General features: G+C 44.8%; 1 protein-coding gene across 2 annotated transcripts in view; it reads left to right on the top strand.

Moving 5' to 3' along the window:
• Positions 1-1,079: 1,079 nt before the first annotated feature.
• Positions 1,080-20,070, top strand: part of ALG12 (ALG12 alpha-1,6-mannosyltransferase) — a 29,276-nt gene continuing 10,285 nt past the window's right edge. Inside the window, exons 1-7 of one of the 2 annotated variants that reach the window (XM_081023724.1) lie at positions 1,080-1,156; positions 5,304-5,485; positions 7,381-7,513; positions 9,097-9,270; positions 10,815-11,009; positions 11,773-11,876; positions 19,206-19,429. In XM_081023724.1, the coding sequence (XP_080879850.1) occupies positions 5,324-5,485; positions 7,381-7,513; positions 9,097-9,270; positions 10,815-11,009; positions 11,773-11,876; positions 19,206-19,429 (992 nt within the window). In that variant the 5' untranslated portion in view covers positions 1,080-1,156; positions 5,304-5,323. The remainder of the gene's footprint in view (positions 1,157-5,303; positions 5,486-7,380; positions 7,514-9,096; positions 9,271-10,814; positions 11,010-11,772; positions 11,877-19,205; positions 19,430-20,070) is intronic. The other variant, XM_081023725.1, reaches the window with a different exon arrangement.

Consider the following 20,070-nt stretch of genomic DNA (forward strand, 5'->3'; position numbering starts at 1 on the left):
TAATCACCAAAGTATAAAAAATTAGGTGTAAAGAGAGAATTTCTGTTATTTATTTATTTATGCATGCTACTATTATTTAGCATTATTATCATTTATTAATATTTATTATTAATTTAATTTAATTTGTTTCAGTTAAACGCTAAGGAAAAAGCTCATGGCGCGCCCAAGCCTTCTGACCTCTACTTAGCAGTTGATTTGCGATGATTTGACAGGGTGCAGGAAGCGAGCTGTCTAAACTGCCCTTCTCCAGCTTCTGGCTCTATCACCATTCTATTAGATTCCTGCATTGCAGGGGGTTGGACTGGATGACCCTTTAGGTAACCTATGCAGCACTTACAATCCTACGATTTATCATGGTGGGCATAAACATGTTTTTTTAAAAAGAGGATTAAAGAGACAGGGGGGAAATGCTGACCCTTAACGCCTCCATAGCCTGGATAGCTCAGTGGGTTAGAGCAGGCATCCCCAACTTGCGGCCCTCCAGATGTTTTGGCCTACAACTCCCATGATCCCTAGCTAACAGGACCAGTGGTCAGGGATGATGGGAATTGTGGTCCAAAACATTTGGAGGGCCGAAGGTTGGGGGTGCCTGGGTTAGAGCATGGTGCTGATAATGCAAAGGCTCCCATACGTCCTGGAAATCGCCAAGGAAAATAACCTGGAAAAGTTCCAAAGCCCCAAAATCCTTCTGGCTTTTACTAAAAAAACCCAACAACCCAAAATAATAATAATAATAATAATAATAATAATAATAATAATAATAATAATAGCTCCACAACTGCGTCCTAATTTTCACCCTAGGCTTGTCCCCAAAAAAAGCTCCACAACTCTCGTGTTTTTACTTTTTTGAAATATGGCAACCCTACCAAGGTTGCATCTTCTATCCCCCTATGGGACAGATGGCTCTTCCTGCATTGCACGGGGTTGGACTAGAATCCTCAGGCTCCCTTCCCACTTGCTCCATTCAAGCTCTGAAATGCGCCCTGCATTTAAGCCCTGTGCTTTCTGCCAGTCCCTAAGATGGCCGGGATGCTAGCTCGGCGCCCTTACTTCCGCAGGCGCTTCGGTCAGCTGACGCGTCCGGCCCCGCCCCTGAAGCGGATCACGTGCTCCGCGGGCTGGCTTTGCCTAGAGTGGCCACGTGGGTGCCTTGCGGGTAAGTCCAGTTTCCTCCTTAGTCCGGATCGGGCAGGATTTCTCATCCTTCCGTCGGATGGGCTTGGCAGGCTTGATCTCGAAGGGAAGGAGGGAGGAATGGAGAGCAGAAGCGGAAATAAACCGGGAGAAGAGTTGGATCAAAGATCCGATACCCTTTTAAAATTTGGTTTTTTTTTACGGGGGGGGGGTGGCTGGCAAATTGGGCTGTTACTTCCATTTCGATTATGTGTTTTGTGGTTTTGTATTTTGATTTTATTCTGCGACCTCTGGGTCTACAAATGCAATAAATAATAATAAATCGGATTCATTGGAGGGCGTCGTTGATTTGTCGCAACGGTGCTAGTTGCAATCGAAAGATGCCCTCTGGGTTTCAAGGATCGCCCGCCTCAAGCCAGAGTGTGGTGGCATGTTTGCAACATAATAATGCGTGCTTCGCCAGGGAGGCAAGGATGTCGCATCTCTGTCCCCTAAATGCCCCTGCAAAAAAGGCAATATGGATGTAGCCAAGTTGGGGGTGGGAGCAGGTATTGTGCACAATGAAGGTACAGACACACTAAATACCCTCTATCTTGTATAAGTGAGGCAGATATGCTATAATGCTGCTTTTCCAGTTGTTTGTAATAATAGAGGCAGTTAGCTTGTTAGTTAATATTATTAATTTATGATTTACCGTATTTTTCGCTCTATAAGATACACCAGACCACAAGACTGTTTTTTGGAGGAGGAAAACAAAGAAAAAAAATATTCTGAATCTCGGAAGCCAGAACAGCAAGAGGGATTGCTGCGCAGTGAAAGCAGCAATCGCTCTTGATGTTCTGGCTTTTGGGATAGCTGCGCAGCCTGCATTCACTCCATAAGACGCACACACATTTCCCCTTACTTTTTAGGAGGGAAAAAATGAGTCTTATAGAGCAAAAAATACTATACCCTGCCCATCTGGCTGAGTTTCCCCAGCCACTGTGGGCTGCTCCCAATCAAGTGTTAAAAACAATACAGCATTAAATATTAAAAAGTTCCCTAAACAGGGCTGCCTTCAGATGTCTTTTAAAAATAGAATAGCTGCTTATTTCCTTGACATCTGATGGGAGAGCGTTCCACAGGGCGGGTGCCACTACCGAAAAGGCCCTCTGCCTGGTTCCCTGTAACCTCACTTCTTGCAGTGAGGGAACTGCCAGAAGGCCCTCGGAGCTGGACCTCAATGTCCGGGCTGGATGATGGGGGTGGAGACGCTCCTTCAGGTATACTGGGCCGAGGCTGTTTAGGGCTCTAAAGGTCAACACCAACACTTTGAATTATGCTCGGAAACTGGGAGCCAATGCAGATCTCTCAGGACCGGTGTTATATGGCCCTGGCAGCCACTCCCAGTCACCAGTCTAGCTGCCGCATTCTGGATTCATTGCAGTTTCCAGGTTATGTGCTGAGTACAAGGTACAGATAACAACAACAACAATAATAATAAGTTTTAAATTTATATCCTGCCCATTTTGCTGAGCTTCCCCAGACACTCTGGGCAGTTTACAAACATACAGAAAAACAAAACATAGCATCAAGCATTAAAAAAAAACAAAATCTATACGAGCTACAAACAAACCAATAAATCAATAGAAACCAATAATGATTGGATTTGAGCTGCAAAACACTAACCCCGCTTCCTCCAGATTGGTTCTCCCCTTTATTGATTTACCCTGGCGTTGGACCATTAGGACCTGGTAAGGGCAAAAAAGCAAAACAAGGCAATCAACAAAACACTCCAGTAAAAATCGATGAACATTGATTTTTCCTGGCTTTGTTTTTAAGACGGCTGTTTGACAAGGCCGTGCGCCCTGTTAAAAGAACCTCCGCTGTATTTCGTATTCCAACCCCCTTTTATCTGCTGCCGTTTCAACAACAACAACAGCAAACACTTTGGCTGAATTAATGATCCTTCAAAAGATAAAAATAAAAAGGGGGGAATTAACTCATGGTGAAATGTTCAGTGTGAGCAAAGCATCTTCTGTGTTGCTTGTTATGGAAAATTTGTGTTGAGCAAGGGGTCAATTTTGTTTTTGGGTATATTTGTTCTAACAGCACTTGTGGCAAAGGCACTGTGAAATTCTTTGACTTTGTGCCGTGTTCCAAGCAGAAGTATCACTTTTTCTTATTTCTTACTACTATTCTCTTCTCTCTACCCTTTCTTTTTCTTCTTTCTTACTCTCTTCTTTTTTCCTTTGATAAGATACGTAGATTAATGTTTCAGTTTGTGGGGAGGAGAGGATATTGCACATAAGTTCTGTTTTTTTTTTCTTTAATGAAATTTATTCAAAAAACGAACAAACCACAAGGCAACTGACCTGGCTTATAGTGTAACGTTTTCCACAATCGAATTCCAACACCTACTGGACCCAGGCATTATGGGGGTCTAGCACCCACAAACTCATAACAATGCCTTCTATCCAGATAACTAGAGAGGGAACAGAAATGGATAAGCTCAGCATGCTTGCAATGTGAAGCTGTGCTGGTTTAGAACAGCTTGGTACCTAAATCAGCATCACGGTTATTCTTTGTGCCTATGGTGTTTGGCTCTGCAAAGAGATGATGACTGGTCATTTAACTTCCCCCTTTTTAAAAAATAATTTTTATTTGATTTTACCAGCGTAGAGTTATAACCATACCAAATACATATTTAGAGATTTCTCTGAATCTCTAGACTTCCCCCCCATCCCCTCCAGGGGTCCTATTGTCAACCTTTTCAACTGCACATTATTTCATAATCCATATTTTTATATCTCTCCATATTGTCCATAATGTTTGTTACATTACAAGTGTTAATAGAACCCTGCTAATGTTTTCATCGGCTTACAGTGGCCTCCTAAATAAATTACAGTTTCCCCCCATTCTTTCTTGAAGTTTTTGTCTTCTTGGTTCCTGAGCTTCCGGTCAGTTTTGCCCTTTCAGCGTTGTCTAACAGCTTGGTTTGCCATTCCTCTCTGGTCGGGACTGTATCTTCTTTCCATCTCTGGGCTGGTAGCATCTGCGCGGCTGTTGTTGCATACACAAAAAGTCTTTTCCTTTGTGATGTCGGTACCTGCAATTCCTAATAAAAAAGCTTCTGGGTTTTTTTAAAAAAAATAAAAGTTATTTCAAACATTTTTTCTATTCATTATAGATCATTTCCCAGAATGCTTTTATTACCTTATACGACCAACACTTTTGGTAGAAGGTGCCTTCTTTTCCTTTACATTTCCCTCAGGTATTTGTACCTGTCTTATACATTTTTGCTAACTTGTTGTTGTTGTTTAGTCATGTCCGACTCTTCGTGACCCCATGGACCAGAGCATGCCAGGCACTTCTGTCTTCCACTGCCTCCCGCAGTTTGGTCAAACTCATGCTGGTAGCTTCGAGAACACTGTCCAACCATCTCGTCCTCTGTCGTCCCCTTCTCTTTGTGCCCTCCATCTTTCCCAACATCAGGGTCTTTTCCAGGGAGTCTTCTCTTCTCATGAGGTGGCCAAAGTATTGGAGCCTCAGCTTCAGGATCTGTCCTTCCAGTGAGCACTCAGGGCTGATTTCCTTCAGAATGGATAGGTTTGATCTTCTTGCAGTCCATGGGGCTCTCAAGAGTCTCCTCCAGCACCATAATTCAAAAGCATCCATTCTTCGGCAATCAGCTTTCTTTATGGTCCAGCTCTCACTTCCATACATTACTACTGGGAAAACCACAGCTTTAACTATACGTACCTTTGTCAGCAAGGTGATGTCTCTGCTTTTTAAGATGCTGTCTAGGTTTGTCATTGCTTTTCTTCGAAAAACAGGCGTCTTTTAATTTTGTGACTGCTCTTACCATCTGCAGTGATATTTGCTAACTTACTAGGAACCAAATACCATTGGTACAGTGGTACCTCAAGTTAAGTACTTAATTTGTTCCAGAGGTCCGTACTTAACCTGAAACTGTTCTTAACCTGAAGCACCACTTTAGCTAATGGGGCCTTCTGCTGCCACGCCGCTGGAGCACAATTTATGTTCTCATCCTGAAGCAAAGTACTTAACCTGAAGCACTATTTCTGGGTTAGCAGAGTCTGTAACCTGAAGTGTATGTAACCCGAGGTACCACTGTACATCATTTTCATGTCTTTTCACTTTCGATCTCACACTGTAATCATGTGCAGGTGGATGTTTTGTATCCGGCATGGCCGAGAAGAGATCTTCGGGAGGACAGCAGCTTCTGTTGCTGTTGATCATCGCCGTGGCCTTTGTGCACCTAGCAGTCTGCCCGTTTGCAAAAGTGGAAGAGAGCTTCAATCTTCAGGCCATCCACGACATCCTTTGGCACAAACTGGACTTCGACAAGGTGAACGGGATGATACTCAGGGAGGGTCCTTCTTCCGAAACCTTCCTCCGTTTACGATTGGTGTCCTGCTGAGTTGCTGGGTTCATGGGACGAACGGGCGGACTTCACGCAACCAAGGAGAGGTTTTAACGCCTTCCGTTTTTAGCCTCTGGGTTTCGATGGACGTGGTAGAATAGAAACAAACACCCATTGCTTGAGGGAGTCAAAAGAGGAGCACCATTATGTTTTTTCTCTTGGGGTGAGATTTGAGATTAAGCACTTAATTCTCATCCCATGTTCAGAGGCATGGATGAAAAAAGAAGCCGTGTTTATGCCCCTCTAGAGAGGAAAGGACGCGGGTGGCGTTGTGGGTTAAACCACAGAGCCTAGGACTTGCTGATCAGAAGGTCGGCAGTTCAAATCCCCGCGACGGGGTGAGCTCCCGTTGCTCAGTCCCTGCTTCTGCCAACCTAGCAGTTTGAAAGCACATCAAAGTGCAAGTAGATAAATAGGTACCACTCCGGCGGGAAGGTAAACGGCATTTCTGTGCGCTGCTCTGGTTTTGCCAGAAGCAGCTTAGTCATGCTGGCCACATGACCCAGAAGCTGTACGCCGGCTCCCTCGGCCAATAAAGCGAGATGAGTGCCACAACCCCAGTGTCGGTCACGACTGGACCTAATGGTTAGGAGTCCCTTTACCTTCACCTTTAGAGAGGAAAATGTTTTATCACTTTATTATTCCTTGCGCAGATGACGAAGTAAAGGCCATTCCACATCTGCTAAGCTAAAATATTTGGATTGAATTCAGTACAAGTCTGATCCCCATATATGTATAGATAGGAATTGGAGTCTAGCAACACCAGGAGGGCATGGGTGCCTCACCAATTTTTGATGTACCGTATTTTTCCGCCTATAAGACGCCCCCGGGTATAAGACCCCCCCCCATTTGGGGGGACTAAAATTTATGTAAATAGGGGAGATGGCACAAAGTTGTTGAGCTTTTTTAAAGAAATAATTGCCCAAAAGTTGTTGGGCTTTTTTGCGGAGGATTGCAGAGAGTTGTTGAACTTTTTGGGGGGGTAATGCTGAAAATTGCTCACTCACACGCGTCGCTAAATCCAACTCATCATCATCATCATCATCATCATCAACTCCCATCTGTCCCCTCGCCAGCAGAAGCTGCAAATCGCCTGCCAAGTTGCTGCATCATCGGCCAATCAACACCACCCATTGACACAGCAACCAATAACACGCGCAATAGTCGCTGGTAGCCACAGCAGCAACCAATCAAACATCCACCCTATGCATTCCCCATGCATAAGACGGCCACAACTATTTAGCATGATTTCTTAGGGAAAAAACATAGTCTTATACCCTGAAAAGTAATCCTTCCAGAGTAATCCTTCCAGAGGGAACTCATGGGGAAGTGTACTGTATTAGGCGAATTGCTGCTTCAGGATTAGACTACTCGTCTTTTTAATTACCTCCACAAATACCAGCAAGGCTACTCTGGAGCAAATACTTTGGAGAGCGCATCCCCGTTTATGCAGACCCACCGAATTTAGAACTGCCATTGCCATAGAATATTTGCGCCTTCTATTTTGTGGGTCATATACAGTCATACCTCGTGTTGCGTTTGCTTCATGATACGCTTTTTCAGGTTGTGTCCCGCGGCGACCCGGAAGTACCGGAAAGGGTTACTTCTGGGTTTCGACGCATGCGCAGACGCGCAAAATGACGTCATGCGCAGAAGCGGCGAATCGCAACTTGCGCACGCACAGATGCGGGTTGCATTCTGCTCATGTTGCAAACAGGCCTCCAGAACGGATCCTGTTCGCAACCAGAGGTACCACTGTATTTGTTATTTGCAACATTTGTCGGCTACCTTTCTATAGCCTCTTTGTTTTCCAACGACAGTATGATCATCACGAATTTCCTGGCGTCGTCCCGAGGACATTCCTTGGCCCCTTGTTTGTCGCCCTGCTTTCCAGCCCAGCCGTCTGTCTGCTGTCGCTGCTGCAAATGTCCAAGTTTTACTCCCAGCTGATAGGTATGAGATCTGTTGCTCAAGTCAAGAAAGGCCCTTTTCAGGAATTGGGGGGGGGGGGGAGCCTCTGTAATAGTCTGCAAACTGTGGATGAGGAAACCATGATCCTGGACTACAGCTCCCATTATCCCTTAGCATGGACCATACTTACTGGCGCTGCTGGGAGCTGTAGTTCAACAACAATAAGTAGATCGACAATATGAGAACACTTGCAACTTGTGAACGGGCTGCTTACAGATGCAGACTGGGATAAATATGACAATATTTGGAATGTGTTACACAAAATGCAGTAGGCTATTCATATTTACATAAGTATTGGAATAATATCAAATTCATATTTAAGGGTTAGGGTATTTTTCGTATATATTTATATAATGCTTTTTCCCCTTTGCACATTTTTGTGCCTTTTTATTTTTCTGTCTTACCTGTTTTTTAGATCACTTTATTTCTTTATAACTGGAAATTTGGAATGAGTTATACTAAATGCAGTAGGCTACTAATATTTACATATTAATATGTAAATAGGGCCTTCTCGGTACTGGCGCCTGCCTTGTGGAACGCCCTCCCATCAGATGTCAAGGAAATAAACAACCACCTGACCTTTAGAAGACATCTGAAGCAGCCCTGTTTAGGAAAGTTTTTAATGTTTGGTTTTTTAATGTGTTTTAAATATCCTTTTGGAAGCCACCCAGAGTGGGAGTCCCGGCCAGATGGGCAGGGTATAAGTAATAAATTATTAGTAGTATTAGTATTGGGATATTAATATCAAATTTTTATTTATGGGTTAGGGTATTTTTTAATATATATTCCTTTAATGTTTTTTCCACAACCTTTACACATTTTAGTGCCTTTTTATTTTTCTCTATTTTCTGTTTCTGTGTATCACTTTATTTCTTTATAACTGGAAACTTTGAGCTATACAAAATGCGCTAGGCTATTAATATTTACATAAGTATTAGGATAATAATATCAAATTTATATTTATGGGTTAGAGTATTTTTCATATATATTTATATAATTTCCCCCCCTTTGCACATTTTTGTGCCTTTTTATTTTTCTCTCTTTTCTTTTTCTTTATATCACTTTATTTCTTCATAACTGGAAACTTTGAATGAGTTACACAAAATGCAGTAATTATTAATATTTACATAAGTATTAGGATAATAATATCAAATTTATATTTATGGGTTAGAGTATTTTTCATATATATTTATGAATATATATATATTCATATATATATATAGTCATTCATATATATATATATATATATCATATATAATTTCCCCCCCTTTGCACATTTTTGTAGCTTTTTATTTTTCTCTCTTCTTTTTCTTTGTATCTCTTTATTTCTTTATAACTGGAAACTCTGAAAATAATTGAAACTTGTCAATAAATTATTACTATTATTAACAGTGAAAATAGTAAAAATAAAAAACTTGTGGAGGGCCACAGGTTCCTCACCTCTTCTGCAATCTCTAATGCAGTTAGATTGCCAGGGTAATCTTGTGACGCAGCAGTCGAGTCTTCCATTTCTACTACAGATAACATTTGCCCTCCCTCCCCACCTTGTTTTATTTCCATGCAAGTCCGAGGAAGCCTGGGGCTGTGTGTGATTTATGCCTTGTGGCAATTGCACAAAGAAGTGAGAAAGCAGTTTGGTCCGACCGTCTCCACGATGTTCTGTCTCATAACTGCGACGCAATTCCACCTGATGTTCTACTGCACTCGAACGCTCCCCAACGTGTTTGCACTACCCGTCGGTAAGCAGTTTTACCCGCCGTTGCCTTTAGGCTGAAATAACTTGCCGCTTGATCAGTGGTTAATCCAGAATGGAAAACGAACGAGGTCCCAACCAAAGAAGAATGGCAACTTAAGCTGATGGAATATGCGCAGCTTGTGGACCTAACATATAGAAGAAGAGAACAAGAAGAACATGTGTTTAGAGAAGATTGGAAAATGCTTATTGAATATATGGGGGGGGAATGGCGTACATTTGAAAAGGGGCAGCATTAAGATAAATTCAACGGTGTAAATAAGTTTGATGAATGGAATAATGGAATACTGAATGGTCTAGTTCAGGCACGTCCAACTTCCTTTTTAAATTTTTTTTATTGATTTTAACATATAAATTATAAAATGTACCACAAAACTTATCACTTATACAATCTTTTTGGACTTCCATCAGCACCTCTGATGATCCACCGTTTAAACCACTTCTTATGCATTTCTTAACTTTATATTGCCTTTACATCTCTTAACAAATCATCATTCCCCTTTTCCATTTTTGCAATACTTCCAATAATACTCTTCACAAAACTTCTTGCAAACCTACAAACGTTGTCTGATCTTCACAATTACTTTTCAAATAGTCTGTAAATTTACTCCAGTCTTCCATGAATTTCTGGTCCCGCCGGTTTCGAATCCTTCCTGTTAGTTTATCTAATTCTGCATAGTCCATTAACTTCATTCTCCATTCTTCAAACGTCGGTAATTCTTCTTGCTTCCATTTTTGGGCCAGTAATATTCTTGCTGCTGTTATTGCATATAAAAAGAGCTTATATTCCTTTCTATTTATATCACTCCCCACAATGCCCAGTAAAAATGCTTCTGGTTTCTTTATGAATGTATATTTCAACATTTTTTCCATCACATTATATATCATCTCCCAGAAGCATTTCACCTTTTTACATTCCCACCACATGTGATAAAATGTTCCCTCTTTTTCTTTGCATTTCCAACATTTATTACTGACTTTATACATTTTCGCTAACTTGACAGGTGTTATATACCATCTATACATCATTTGCATCACATTTTCTTTTAGGGCATTGCATGCAGTAAATTTTAAACCTTCTTTCCATAATTTTACCCAATCACTCAGCTGTATATTATACCCAAAATCTTTGGCCCAGTGAATCATAACCGACTTAACCTCCTCGTCCTTCAAATGCCATTCAAGCAGCAGTTTATACATTTTAGACAAAATTTTAGAATCATTACTTAATATCCAGGCACGTCCAACTTCCAAGAGACTGTGATCTACTCACAGTATAAGAAGAACAGCTGTGATCTACCCATTGTCATTGCCAGGAGTTGTTGACCTTTTTTTTAGGGGAGAGTTGGCCGAAGTATGCAAAATTAAAATTAACCAGGGACAGAGAAGAAATTGATATTTTAAGGTTGTTTAAATCAATGTTTTAAATTGTAAAACAGAAAATTTAATGAAAATTATGTTGTTATTTTTAAAACGGAACCCCAAATCTGGTCACACTTTGACAGATTCTTTTGTTTCTTTGTCCACCAGTTCTACTGGCAGTCACGTCCTGGATTCGGCAAAAGCACCGCTTATTCATCTGTTTCTCAGCGTTGGCCATTATTGTCTTCAGATCTGAGCTCTGCATATTCCTGGGTCTTATGCTTCTGATAACCCTATTTAATAAAAGGCTCTCCTTTGTGAAAATGCTTTCCTATAGCGTTCCTGCAGGGGCTCTCTGGCTAGGTAAGTCTTTTCTTGAAGACCCATTTTTCTTTCACATTGCTTTTAGTGTCGATGCGTTTCTGTGAAGAACCGGAGGTTGGCTGTGGGTTATTAGTAGCTATTTTTATTTCTGGTCTTGAACAGCCTTCCGAAATGGCTTCATTAATTTTATGGATTGCTTGGCTGGACTCGGAGATCTTTCTAATTACTGTTCTGAAGTATTTTACTGAAATTGTGTTGTTGCTTTATAACGATAAAGGAAACTGCCTCGGGAGAATTGTTTGCTTTGGAAGATTTGAAGCTAAAAAGCAACAATGGCCTAGAAATATTTAACAATTAAAATGCACCTTTGGACTAGTGAAGAAATAACCCCTTTCTAAAAACTAAGTCTTAAACACCTAGCATCAAATAGCTTTTTTATTTTTATATATACAGTATAGTCTCCAAAGATATTTCAAATCACTTACCATCATATAGTATTTTTATACATACATAACAGCATCTAGACTTCCCACCCCACCTTTCCTGATGTTTATTTTTACTACTACTTTTTATTAGCTGTTTTAAAACATTATCTAAGCCCTGATATCATTAATTCTTTCAATAATCTGCTGCTTATATTTCAAATCCTGCCTGCGACTTCAACCCAGAGTGAAGGTTTTTATTCCATTGTAATTCAGATTGTGTTTTATGTCTTATCTGGGAAGCAAATTCATTGCTTCAAGTGGGAAAAAGAAAAGAAAAGGTGTTTTCCTTTTCACTTTGGGATTTTGCTTTTTTTTAGGCCTCACCGTAGCCTTGGATTCCATGTTGTGGAGGCAGTTTCTGTGGCCCGAGGGGAAAGTGCTTTGGTATAACACCGTTTTAAATAAAAGTTCCAACTGGGGAGTATCCTTTAATGTACAGCATCAGTGAAGTCAGGTATTTTGAGCTGGCATGATCGTCCCAGCTGATGCCCTGTGAGTTTTTCTCTCTCTCTGATTTTTATTGCTTTTACATATAATCACTGTCAGGGAACTGCCATCGGAAGGAAGGGAAGTGAAAGGGCTCACACAGGTTGGGAGAGACTCAGCAGCTGAAGAGGGAACCAGTAGGGGGAGAGGAGCTGGGCTGAGGGAAAGGGAGCTGGAGGGATGGCTCAGAGACACTTCCAGCGAAAACAGTGGGGAGGTTTCAGGACCTCCTGTAGGGACACCCACTCCTCGCCGGAAACTGTCACGCAGAGAGTCCAGAAGACGTGTTTCCGTTAAGGAGCTTTTATGTTGGAAGCGATTCCGAAAGCAACCACTGTCGGAATCTGCCAGCGACTGACGGAGCCATGTTTAAGGGGCTCCGTTACAGACAGAGGTTTGCAAACTTGACCAAACTCTGAGGGACTAGGATTTTACACACAAGCAGCTCATCGTCCCATCACAGCATTCCGACAGTCTTCGTGAGCAGCTTGTGCAGGAGAAGGCATCATGAGCAACCCAGCCGGAACCGGAGAAGCAGGAGCTGGAGCGGGTCCAAGCCTGGAAGAAAGGTACCGGGTGTTGGAGGTCCAGCTAGCGCTGCAGACGGCGAGGCTTGAGGAGAGGAGGGCTCAGGATGCAGACAAAAAGGGGAAAGACACCCAGCTCGTCAGAAAGGTACCAGGATTGGTGCAGAAGTTTGGGGGGGAGCCCAAAGACTATCATGGCTTTCGGACAGAGATGCAATATGCCCTCAATCTGCAGTTTGATGAATTCCCTGACGAGGAATCAAGAGTGGCTTTCGTGATTGGGCATCTTGAAAAGGGGGCGAGAGACTGGGTTAGACCCCTGATGGCAGCGAATAGTGACGTCCTAAAGGACACGATGAAGTTCTTTCGCGCCATGGATCTGATGTTTTCCAGCGATATTGAACAGGGAGTGGTCCGCAGACAGTTAATGGCTTGCAAACAGGGGAGCCGATCTGTCCGTGAGTACTGGACTGAATTCACCATGTTGATCCATAAATTGGGGTGGGATCTATCGGCGGAACCCATTCAAATGCTTTTTGAAGAAGGGCTTTCTTCGGCTGTGAAAGACGAACTTTCCCGGGCGCCCAGGGCGGAGTCTATGGACCAGCTGACCAAATCAGCGCTGACCATAGGAGCGCGCCAGGAGGCGAGAGCATTGGAGAGGCGGGAAGGGAAGGGGGAACGTTGGAAGGAGTTCCGCATTCCAGACATTCCAGAGCCAACTTTCCCGCCGGCAGAGCCGATGGAAATCGGAACAGCGCGCGCGCGCGCAGTTTCAAAGCCCAGTGAGGGGGGAAAGAAGGAGGGAAAAGGCGCCCGGAAATGCTATCTCTGCCAACAGCCAGGTCACTTTGCCAGAGTCTGCCCCCAGAGGAAGGAATGGCAAGGGATGGTAGGAGCTGTGGAGGGAAGAGAGGAAGAAATACCGAAGCAAGTAAAAGCCAACGCCTGGCTGCCACCGTCGGGGCACAGCAGTCAGGCCAAAGAGCAGTGAAAGTGCCCACGCCAGAACCTCCTAAACCCGCCCTAGTGATAGAAGTGGCGCTAGAGCTGCCAAACGGACACCCTCTAAAGATAAAGGCGCTGTTGGACTCAGGCAGCTCCTGCAATTTCATGAGCAAAGAGTTTGCAGCTGAACACCAGATACAGACGATCCCTTTAAGCAACCCCTTGCAGGTGACCACGATCGATGGCAGGGAGCTGTTGGGAGGAGAAGTCAGCTTGCAGACCGTCCCAATGATAATGAAGGTGGCAAGGCACACCGAACTGATAGCGTTTAATGTGGCCACCTTGGGAGGAGCTCCCATTATATTGGGGATGAGCTGGCTAGCGTTACATGATCCGCTGGTGGGCTGGCATCAGAGAGTGGTTTCTTTTGGTTCAGCACATTGCTTAGAACACTGCAAAGAGGGAAAGGGTTTGGCAGGGGCCCAAGCCACCCTAGCAGGGACTGAAGTAACGGAGAACGTGAAGGTACCACGACAATACGCAGATCTCCGCGACGTCTTCAGCGAAAGGGAAGCTGACCAATTACCCCCGCATAGACCCTTTGACTGTCAAATCAATTTACTCCCTGGGGCACAGCTCCCTGTAGGCAAGCTGTACGCCATGTCAGACAGAGAGATGCAGGAGCTAAGAGAGTTCATTGACAAGAACCTGAAGAGAGGGTTCATCAGAGAGTCCAGGGCGGTGGGGGGCAGCCCAGTGTTTTTTGTGGATAAAAAAAACACGAACAAGCCGAGGCTTGTGTGTGACTTCAGGGCCTTAAATGCAGTGTCAGAACCAGTGGCTTTCCCTATGCCCAGGATTGACGACATTTTGACAAGGGTCAGGAAGGGAAAGATTTTTACTAAACTGGACCTAAGGGGGGCGTACAACCTGATACGAATAAGGAAGGGGGATGAATGGAAAACCACCATGTTCACCCCTTTGGGGGCATTTGAATATTTAGTTATGCCCTTCGGCCTACAAGGAGGCTCCGCGTGCTTTCAATCGTTTATGAACCACGTCCTGGGGCCTTTGCTTTACAAGAATTGTGTGGCCTTCTTAGACGACGTGTTGGTGTATTCTGAGAATGAGGAGCAGCATGTGAGAGACGTCAGAGAAGTGTTGAGCAGGCTGCAAGCCAACCAGCTGTGGGTGAAACTGGAGAAGTGTCAGTTTCATACCAAGGAGGTGGAATTCCTGGGGTATCGCCTGTCAGACAAGGGATTGGCCATGGATCCCGGCAAGGTCCAGGCGGTGCTGGAATGGAAAACACCCAAAACAAGGAAGGATGTGCAGAGGTTCCTAGGATTTGGGAACTTCTATCGTAAGTTCATCCGAAACTTTGCCCACCTGACGGCGCCCATTACGGACTGTCTCAGCAGTAAGAAGAAGTTCGTTTGGACTGAGGAGGCGGAGCGAGCATTTGAGGAACTAAAAAGGGCCTTCGCCTCGGAACAACAACTCCTGCATGTGGATTTACAAAAACCGATGAGAGTGGAAACTGACGCATCAGACAGAGCGATTGGGGCGGTGCTTCTGCAGCCAGGGAAGGAGGAGTCAGAGTGGAGACCGTGTGCCTTTTTTTCGCGAAAGCTGAACCAATCCGAGAGGAACTACACGGTGTATGACCGAGAACTACTAGCCATTCATGAGGCGTTCCGGAGATGGAGGCACCTGCTAATTGGCGCACAACATAAGGTGCAAGTGTGCACTGACCACAAGAACCTAGAGTATTGGAGGACGGCACGAGTGCTCAACCAACGGCAAGTGAGATGGGCCCAGGAGTTCTCCAAATTTAACTTTGAGATTTGTTACGTGCCAGGCCCAGAGAACATTAGGGCGGACGCTCTCTCACGCAAACCTGAATATTTGGAGGAGGAGGGAGCACCCGAAGAGAGACATGTCATTCCAGAGGACCGCTGGGTGTGTGGGGCGGCATTGGTGGGACAAAGAGAACTGGTAGAGGAAACAGAGAATGATGAATACGCCCAGAATAAGCTCAGAGGTCTTAGGGGTGAGGGAGAGGAACCAGGGGGTTTCGAGGAAAGAAATGGAGCCTTGTATTACAAAGGGGCACTGTATATCCCTGAAGGAGACTTAAGGGGGAGGGTACTCAAGCAGTTGCACGACAGCCCCACGGCGGGGCATTTTGGACAACACAAAACCATGTGGTTGGTCACCAGGGAATTTTGGTGGCCTAAGGTGAGGGAAGATGTACGGGAGTATGTAAGAGGGTGTGAGCAATGCCAGCGAGCCAAAGGGGAGAGGCGGGCACCGGCGGGGCTATTAGAACCCTTACCAACCCCAGAACGACCTTGGGAGGCAGTGTCGATAGATTTTATGACTGATCTGCCGAAGTCCAAGGGGAAAACAGCCATCATGGTGGTGGTAGACCTACTAACAAAGATGTGCCACTTTGTAGCCTGCTCGCATGCAGTCACGGCGGAAGAGACAGCGAAGTTATTTGTAGAACACATTTTTAGGTTGCACGGGGTGCCATTGAGGGTGGTCTCAGACCGAGGAAAACAATTTACTTCCAGGTTTTGGAGGAAGCTCATGAGCTTACTGCAGGTGGAGGTCAACTTTTCGACTGCCCGGCACCCTGAAACCAACGGGCAGGCGGAAAGAGCAAACGGGGTCCTCCAGCAATACCTGAGGTGTTATGTCAATGACAGAGAGAATGACTGGGTAGAAAAGTTGGCGCTGGCGGAATTTGCCTACAACAATGCCGAGAATGTGTCCACAGGGATGAGCCCCTTCTTGGCTAATTATGGGTGTCATCCCAGGGCTTTCCCAGGGGGAGAAGGGGAGAGATGGGGTGTCCCGGCAGCCGAGCATTTTGTAGAAGAAATGGAAGCAATCCATCGTCAGCTCCAACTCAACTTAGAAAGGGCGAAGGAAGAATACAAGAGGCAGGCAGACAAGAACCGAAGGGAAGGTGAAACCATAAGGGTGGGAGATAGGGTGTGGCTGTCAACCCAAGGGTTGCCGTTCAAAGGAGGTTGTAAGAAATTAAGACCCAGGAGATTGGGTCCCTTTGAGGTCATTCAACAGGTCAACCCAGTGGCTTTCAGGCTCCGGTTACCCAACCACATGAAACTGCACCCAGTATTTCACAGGTCGTTACTGTCACCGTATGAGGGGGGACGAGAAGGGATGGCCACTCGGGGACCGGTCATAGAAGAAAGGGAATGCAGCAGCCATGTGGCAGAAATCCTCGACGCCAGATGGAAGGGGGATCAGGTGGAGTATTTGGTAGCGTGGGAAGGAGAACCGGAGTCAGAAAACACTTGGGTAATGGCAGAAGATATCAATGACGAGGTATTGATAGAAACGTTCCATCAAAGGTTCCCAAGGAAACCTCAGCCTGTGGAGAGGTTCCGGAGGGAATACTTTGGGACCACCGATGAGGAGGAGGAGTTGGAAGGATTCTCGGAATCGGAAGGGGAAGGGGAGATGGACTCTGAGGAGGAGGAGTACTTCGAGACCAGGAACCGCAACAGGTGGAGAGAAGTGTTCGGGACATCGGAAGATGAAGGAAGTTCATTCCGGGGTTTTGCCTCCTCACCGCCCGTAGAGGAGGGGGCGAGAGGGGATGAAGGGGGCCCTGGAGGGGAGGTGGATGTCAGGGAACTGCCATCGGAAGGAAGGGAAGTGAAAGGGCTCACACAGGTTGGGAGAGACTCAGCAGCTGAAGAGGGAACCAGTAGGGGGAGAGGAGCTGGGCTGAGGGAAAGGGAGCTGGAGGGATGGCTCAGAGACACTTCCAGCGAAAACAGTGGGGAGGTTTCAGGACCTCCTGTAGGGACACCCACTCCTCGCCGGAAACTGTCACGCAGAGAGTCCAGAAGACGTGTTTCCGTTAAGGAGCTTTTATGTTGGAAGCGATTCCGAAAGCAACCACTGTCGGAATCTGCCAGCGACTGACGGAGCCATGTTTAAGGGGCTCCGTTACAGACAGAGGTTTGCAAACTTGACCAAACTCTGAGGGACTAGGATTTTACACACAAGCAGCTCATCGTCCCATCACAATCACATTGTGTGTCGAGGTCCCCAGGGCCACCCCAATAACTCACACATCACACGGAATTTTTGTTTAAGGTTTTTGGCATAATTTTGGCCACAACTTTATTAAAATACAAACAAGTGAGTGGTTGCTTAGGCATTGGTTGCGACTAGCTGCCCCCACCGTGGGGGACAGTCTGACATTCCGCACGCCTGTGAAAGTCAGAAAAGGGGAATACACTTGGGGGTAGCGACGGAGCAGGGAACCTGCCCTCAGCCCTCACCAAATGCAACCAGGAGCTCTTTCAATGGCCCGAGCCCCCTTGACAGAGTGGACAAGCAATAGTTAGCCCCTGATTTCTTTAACGGAATCCCTCGCAGCAGCAGCATCAATTAGAGGGGCAGGCACAGCCAATCCATGCCCCTCAACCAACCAATCCATAAACCAATGCCTAACCGCAACCTTACAAGTTGTGACGATTTGCTACGCAGTAGGCAAAAACCAAATGGCCACAACCAATCAGCCAGATGGACAAAATTCCTACCAGGCCCCTGCCCCAAAGCAGACGACCCCATGACAGGCACAGCAAGGTCAAAGCGAACATCCCTAAATATAGGGAGGGGGGACGGGCAATCTGATGCATGGGCGAAAAGAGGAAACCCTAGCCTCCTGCAAATAGTTTTAGCATTTCTGGCTGTCAATCAACAAATGGCAACATTAACTTCTTCCCAACGACAAGGGAAGCCTGATTGCATCAGTAGCCAACGGTCAATTAGCCCGTCCCACAACTTTGGAGTGTCCTGGCGGCCCCCACCGCAACACATGCTCTCCATGAAGGAGAACACGCTTTACGTAACATCGTATCCTCTTATTTTATCTATTTGGCTCAACTGATTGAGACTTTCAATTGTGAGTTTTGAGGCCCATGTTGGGCAAAAGATCCCTGCATTGTAGGGGGTTGGACTAGATGACCCCTGGAGTCCCTTTACGATTCTATGTAAACTTTGCCCTTTCACAAAGCTGTGCCATATGGGAACACAGTGGTACTTTGGTTCTCAAACTCAGTCCATTCCAGACGTCCATTCCAAGGCGCACTTTCCCATAGAAAGTAATGCAAAACGGATTAATCCGTTCCAGACGTTTAAAAACAACCCCTAAAACAGCAATTTAACATGACTTTTACTATCTAGCGAGATCATTGATCCATAAAATGAAAGCAATCATCATCATACTGCACCATAAAATAAATAAGGCAGTATTGTAGATGAAAAAAAATTACATTTAATTTCTTTTCTTACCTGCACTGATGATAGTCAGCTTTTATTCGTTTCTGCAATCAATCAATCAATCAATCAATCAGTAGCTGAACTGGGATTCCACACAGTCACAAAAACAAATGAACCGAAAAAGCCTCAAAAACGAAAACGCAAGATAAATAGCAAAAACAAAAGCGCCAAACTTAATCCGTTCCGGAAGTCCGTTTGACTTCCGAAATGTTTGAAAACCAAGGCGTAGCTTCTGATTGGTGCAGGCGCCACGGAAACAGTAGCCAGCAGCTGCATTGGACGTTCAGCTTCCAAAAATGTTCAAAAACTGGAACACATTCTTAGTGTTTCTTTATTCCACTAAAATAGAACTTTTGTCTTTATTCAGGGCCTGTGAGTACGTAACATGCTTCTTCACTGGAAACATTCCAAAAGGCAGTTTTAAAAGAAAATAAAAACCCTTAACTCCTTTTTTGCAGACTTCTCCTTTCCTGTGGTATTTTTATTCAGCGATGCCTCGTGCCCTGGGTTGCAGTATTCTATTCATGCCGTTAGGTGCAGGAGAGAGAAGGACTCGAATATTACTTATACCCACACTTGGCTTTATTTTTCTATATTCCTTTCTCCCACACAAAGAACTGCGGTTTATTATATACACTTTCCCAATCTTCAATATTGTGGCTGCCAAAGGCTGCTCACGAATGTAAGTTAAGATTTTAATTTTTTTAATCCTTTCGTCCTTTGTTTTATTGGTAATGCATTACTTGCCAGTTTTAGAATCACTTTGAGTTGCCTCCTTCCATCAAGGCTCACCTAACAAGGTAAAATTGACCTGAAGGAAGAAAAATGTGTGGATTTATGTTGGCCTAGAAGCCATTCATATCCTCTCTCTCTCTATTTACTCACTGAGCCACCACAACGTGTGGGGGTTTTTTCTGTATTTGAGTTGGATATATTACAGGAAGACAAGATCAGCCACCCCAACGTATGTGTCGTCCCCGTCCCCCCAATATTTGAGTTGGATATATTACGGGAAGACAAGATCAGCACCCCTAATGTGGGTTTTTTTCACCCTGTACAGTCATACCTTGGAAGTCGAACGGAATCCATTCCGGAAGTCCGTTTGACTTCCAAAACATTCGGAAAACAATGCCTGGCTTCTGATTGGCTGCAGGAAGGTCCTGCAGCCAATTGGAAGCCCCGTCAGATGTCCGAGTTCCAAAGAACGTTCGCAAACCAGAATACTCACTTCTGGATTTCAATCATTTGTTTGGGTGCCAAGGCGTTCGACTTTCAAGTTACGACTGTGTTTGAGTTGGATATAATACACAAAGACAAGATCAG

Source organism: Podarcis pityusensis, assembly GCF_964106645.2.
Source record: "Podarcis pityusensis genome assembly, chromosome: 10".
In the NCBI taxonomy this organism is placed as follows: Eukaryota; Metazoa; Chordata; class Lepidosauria; order Squamata; family Lacertidae; genus Podarcis; species Podarcis pityusensis.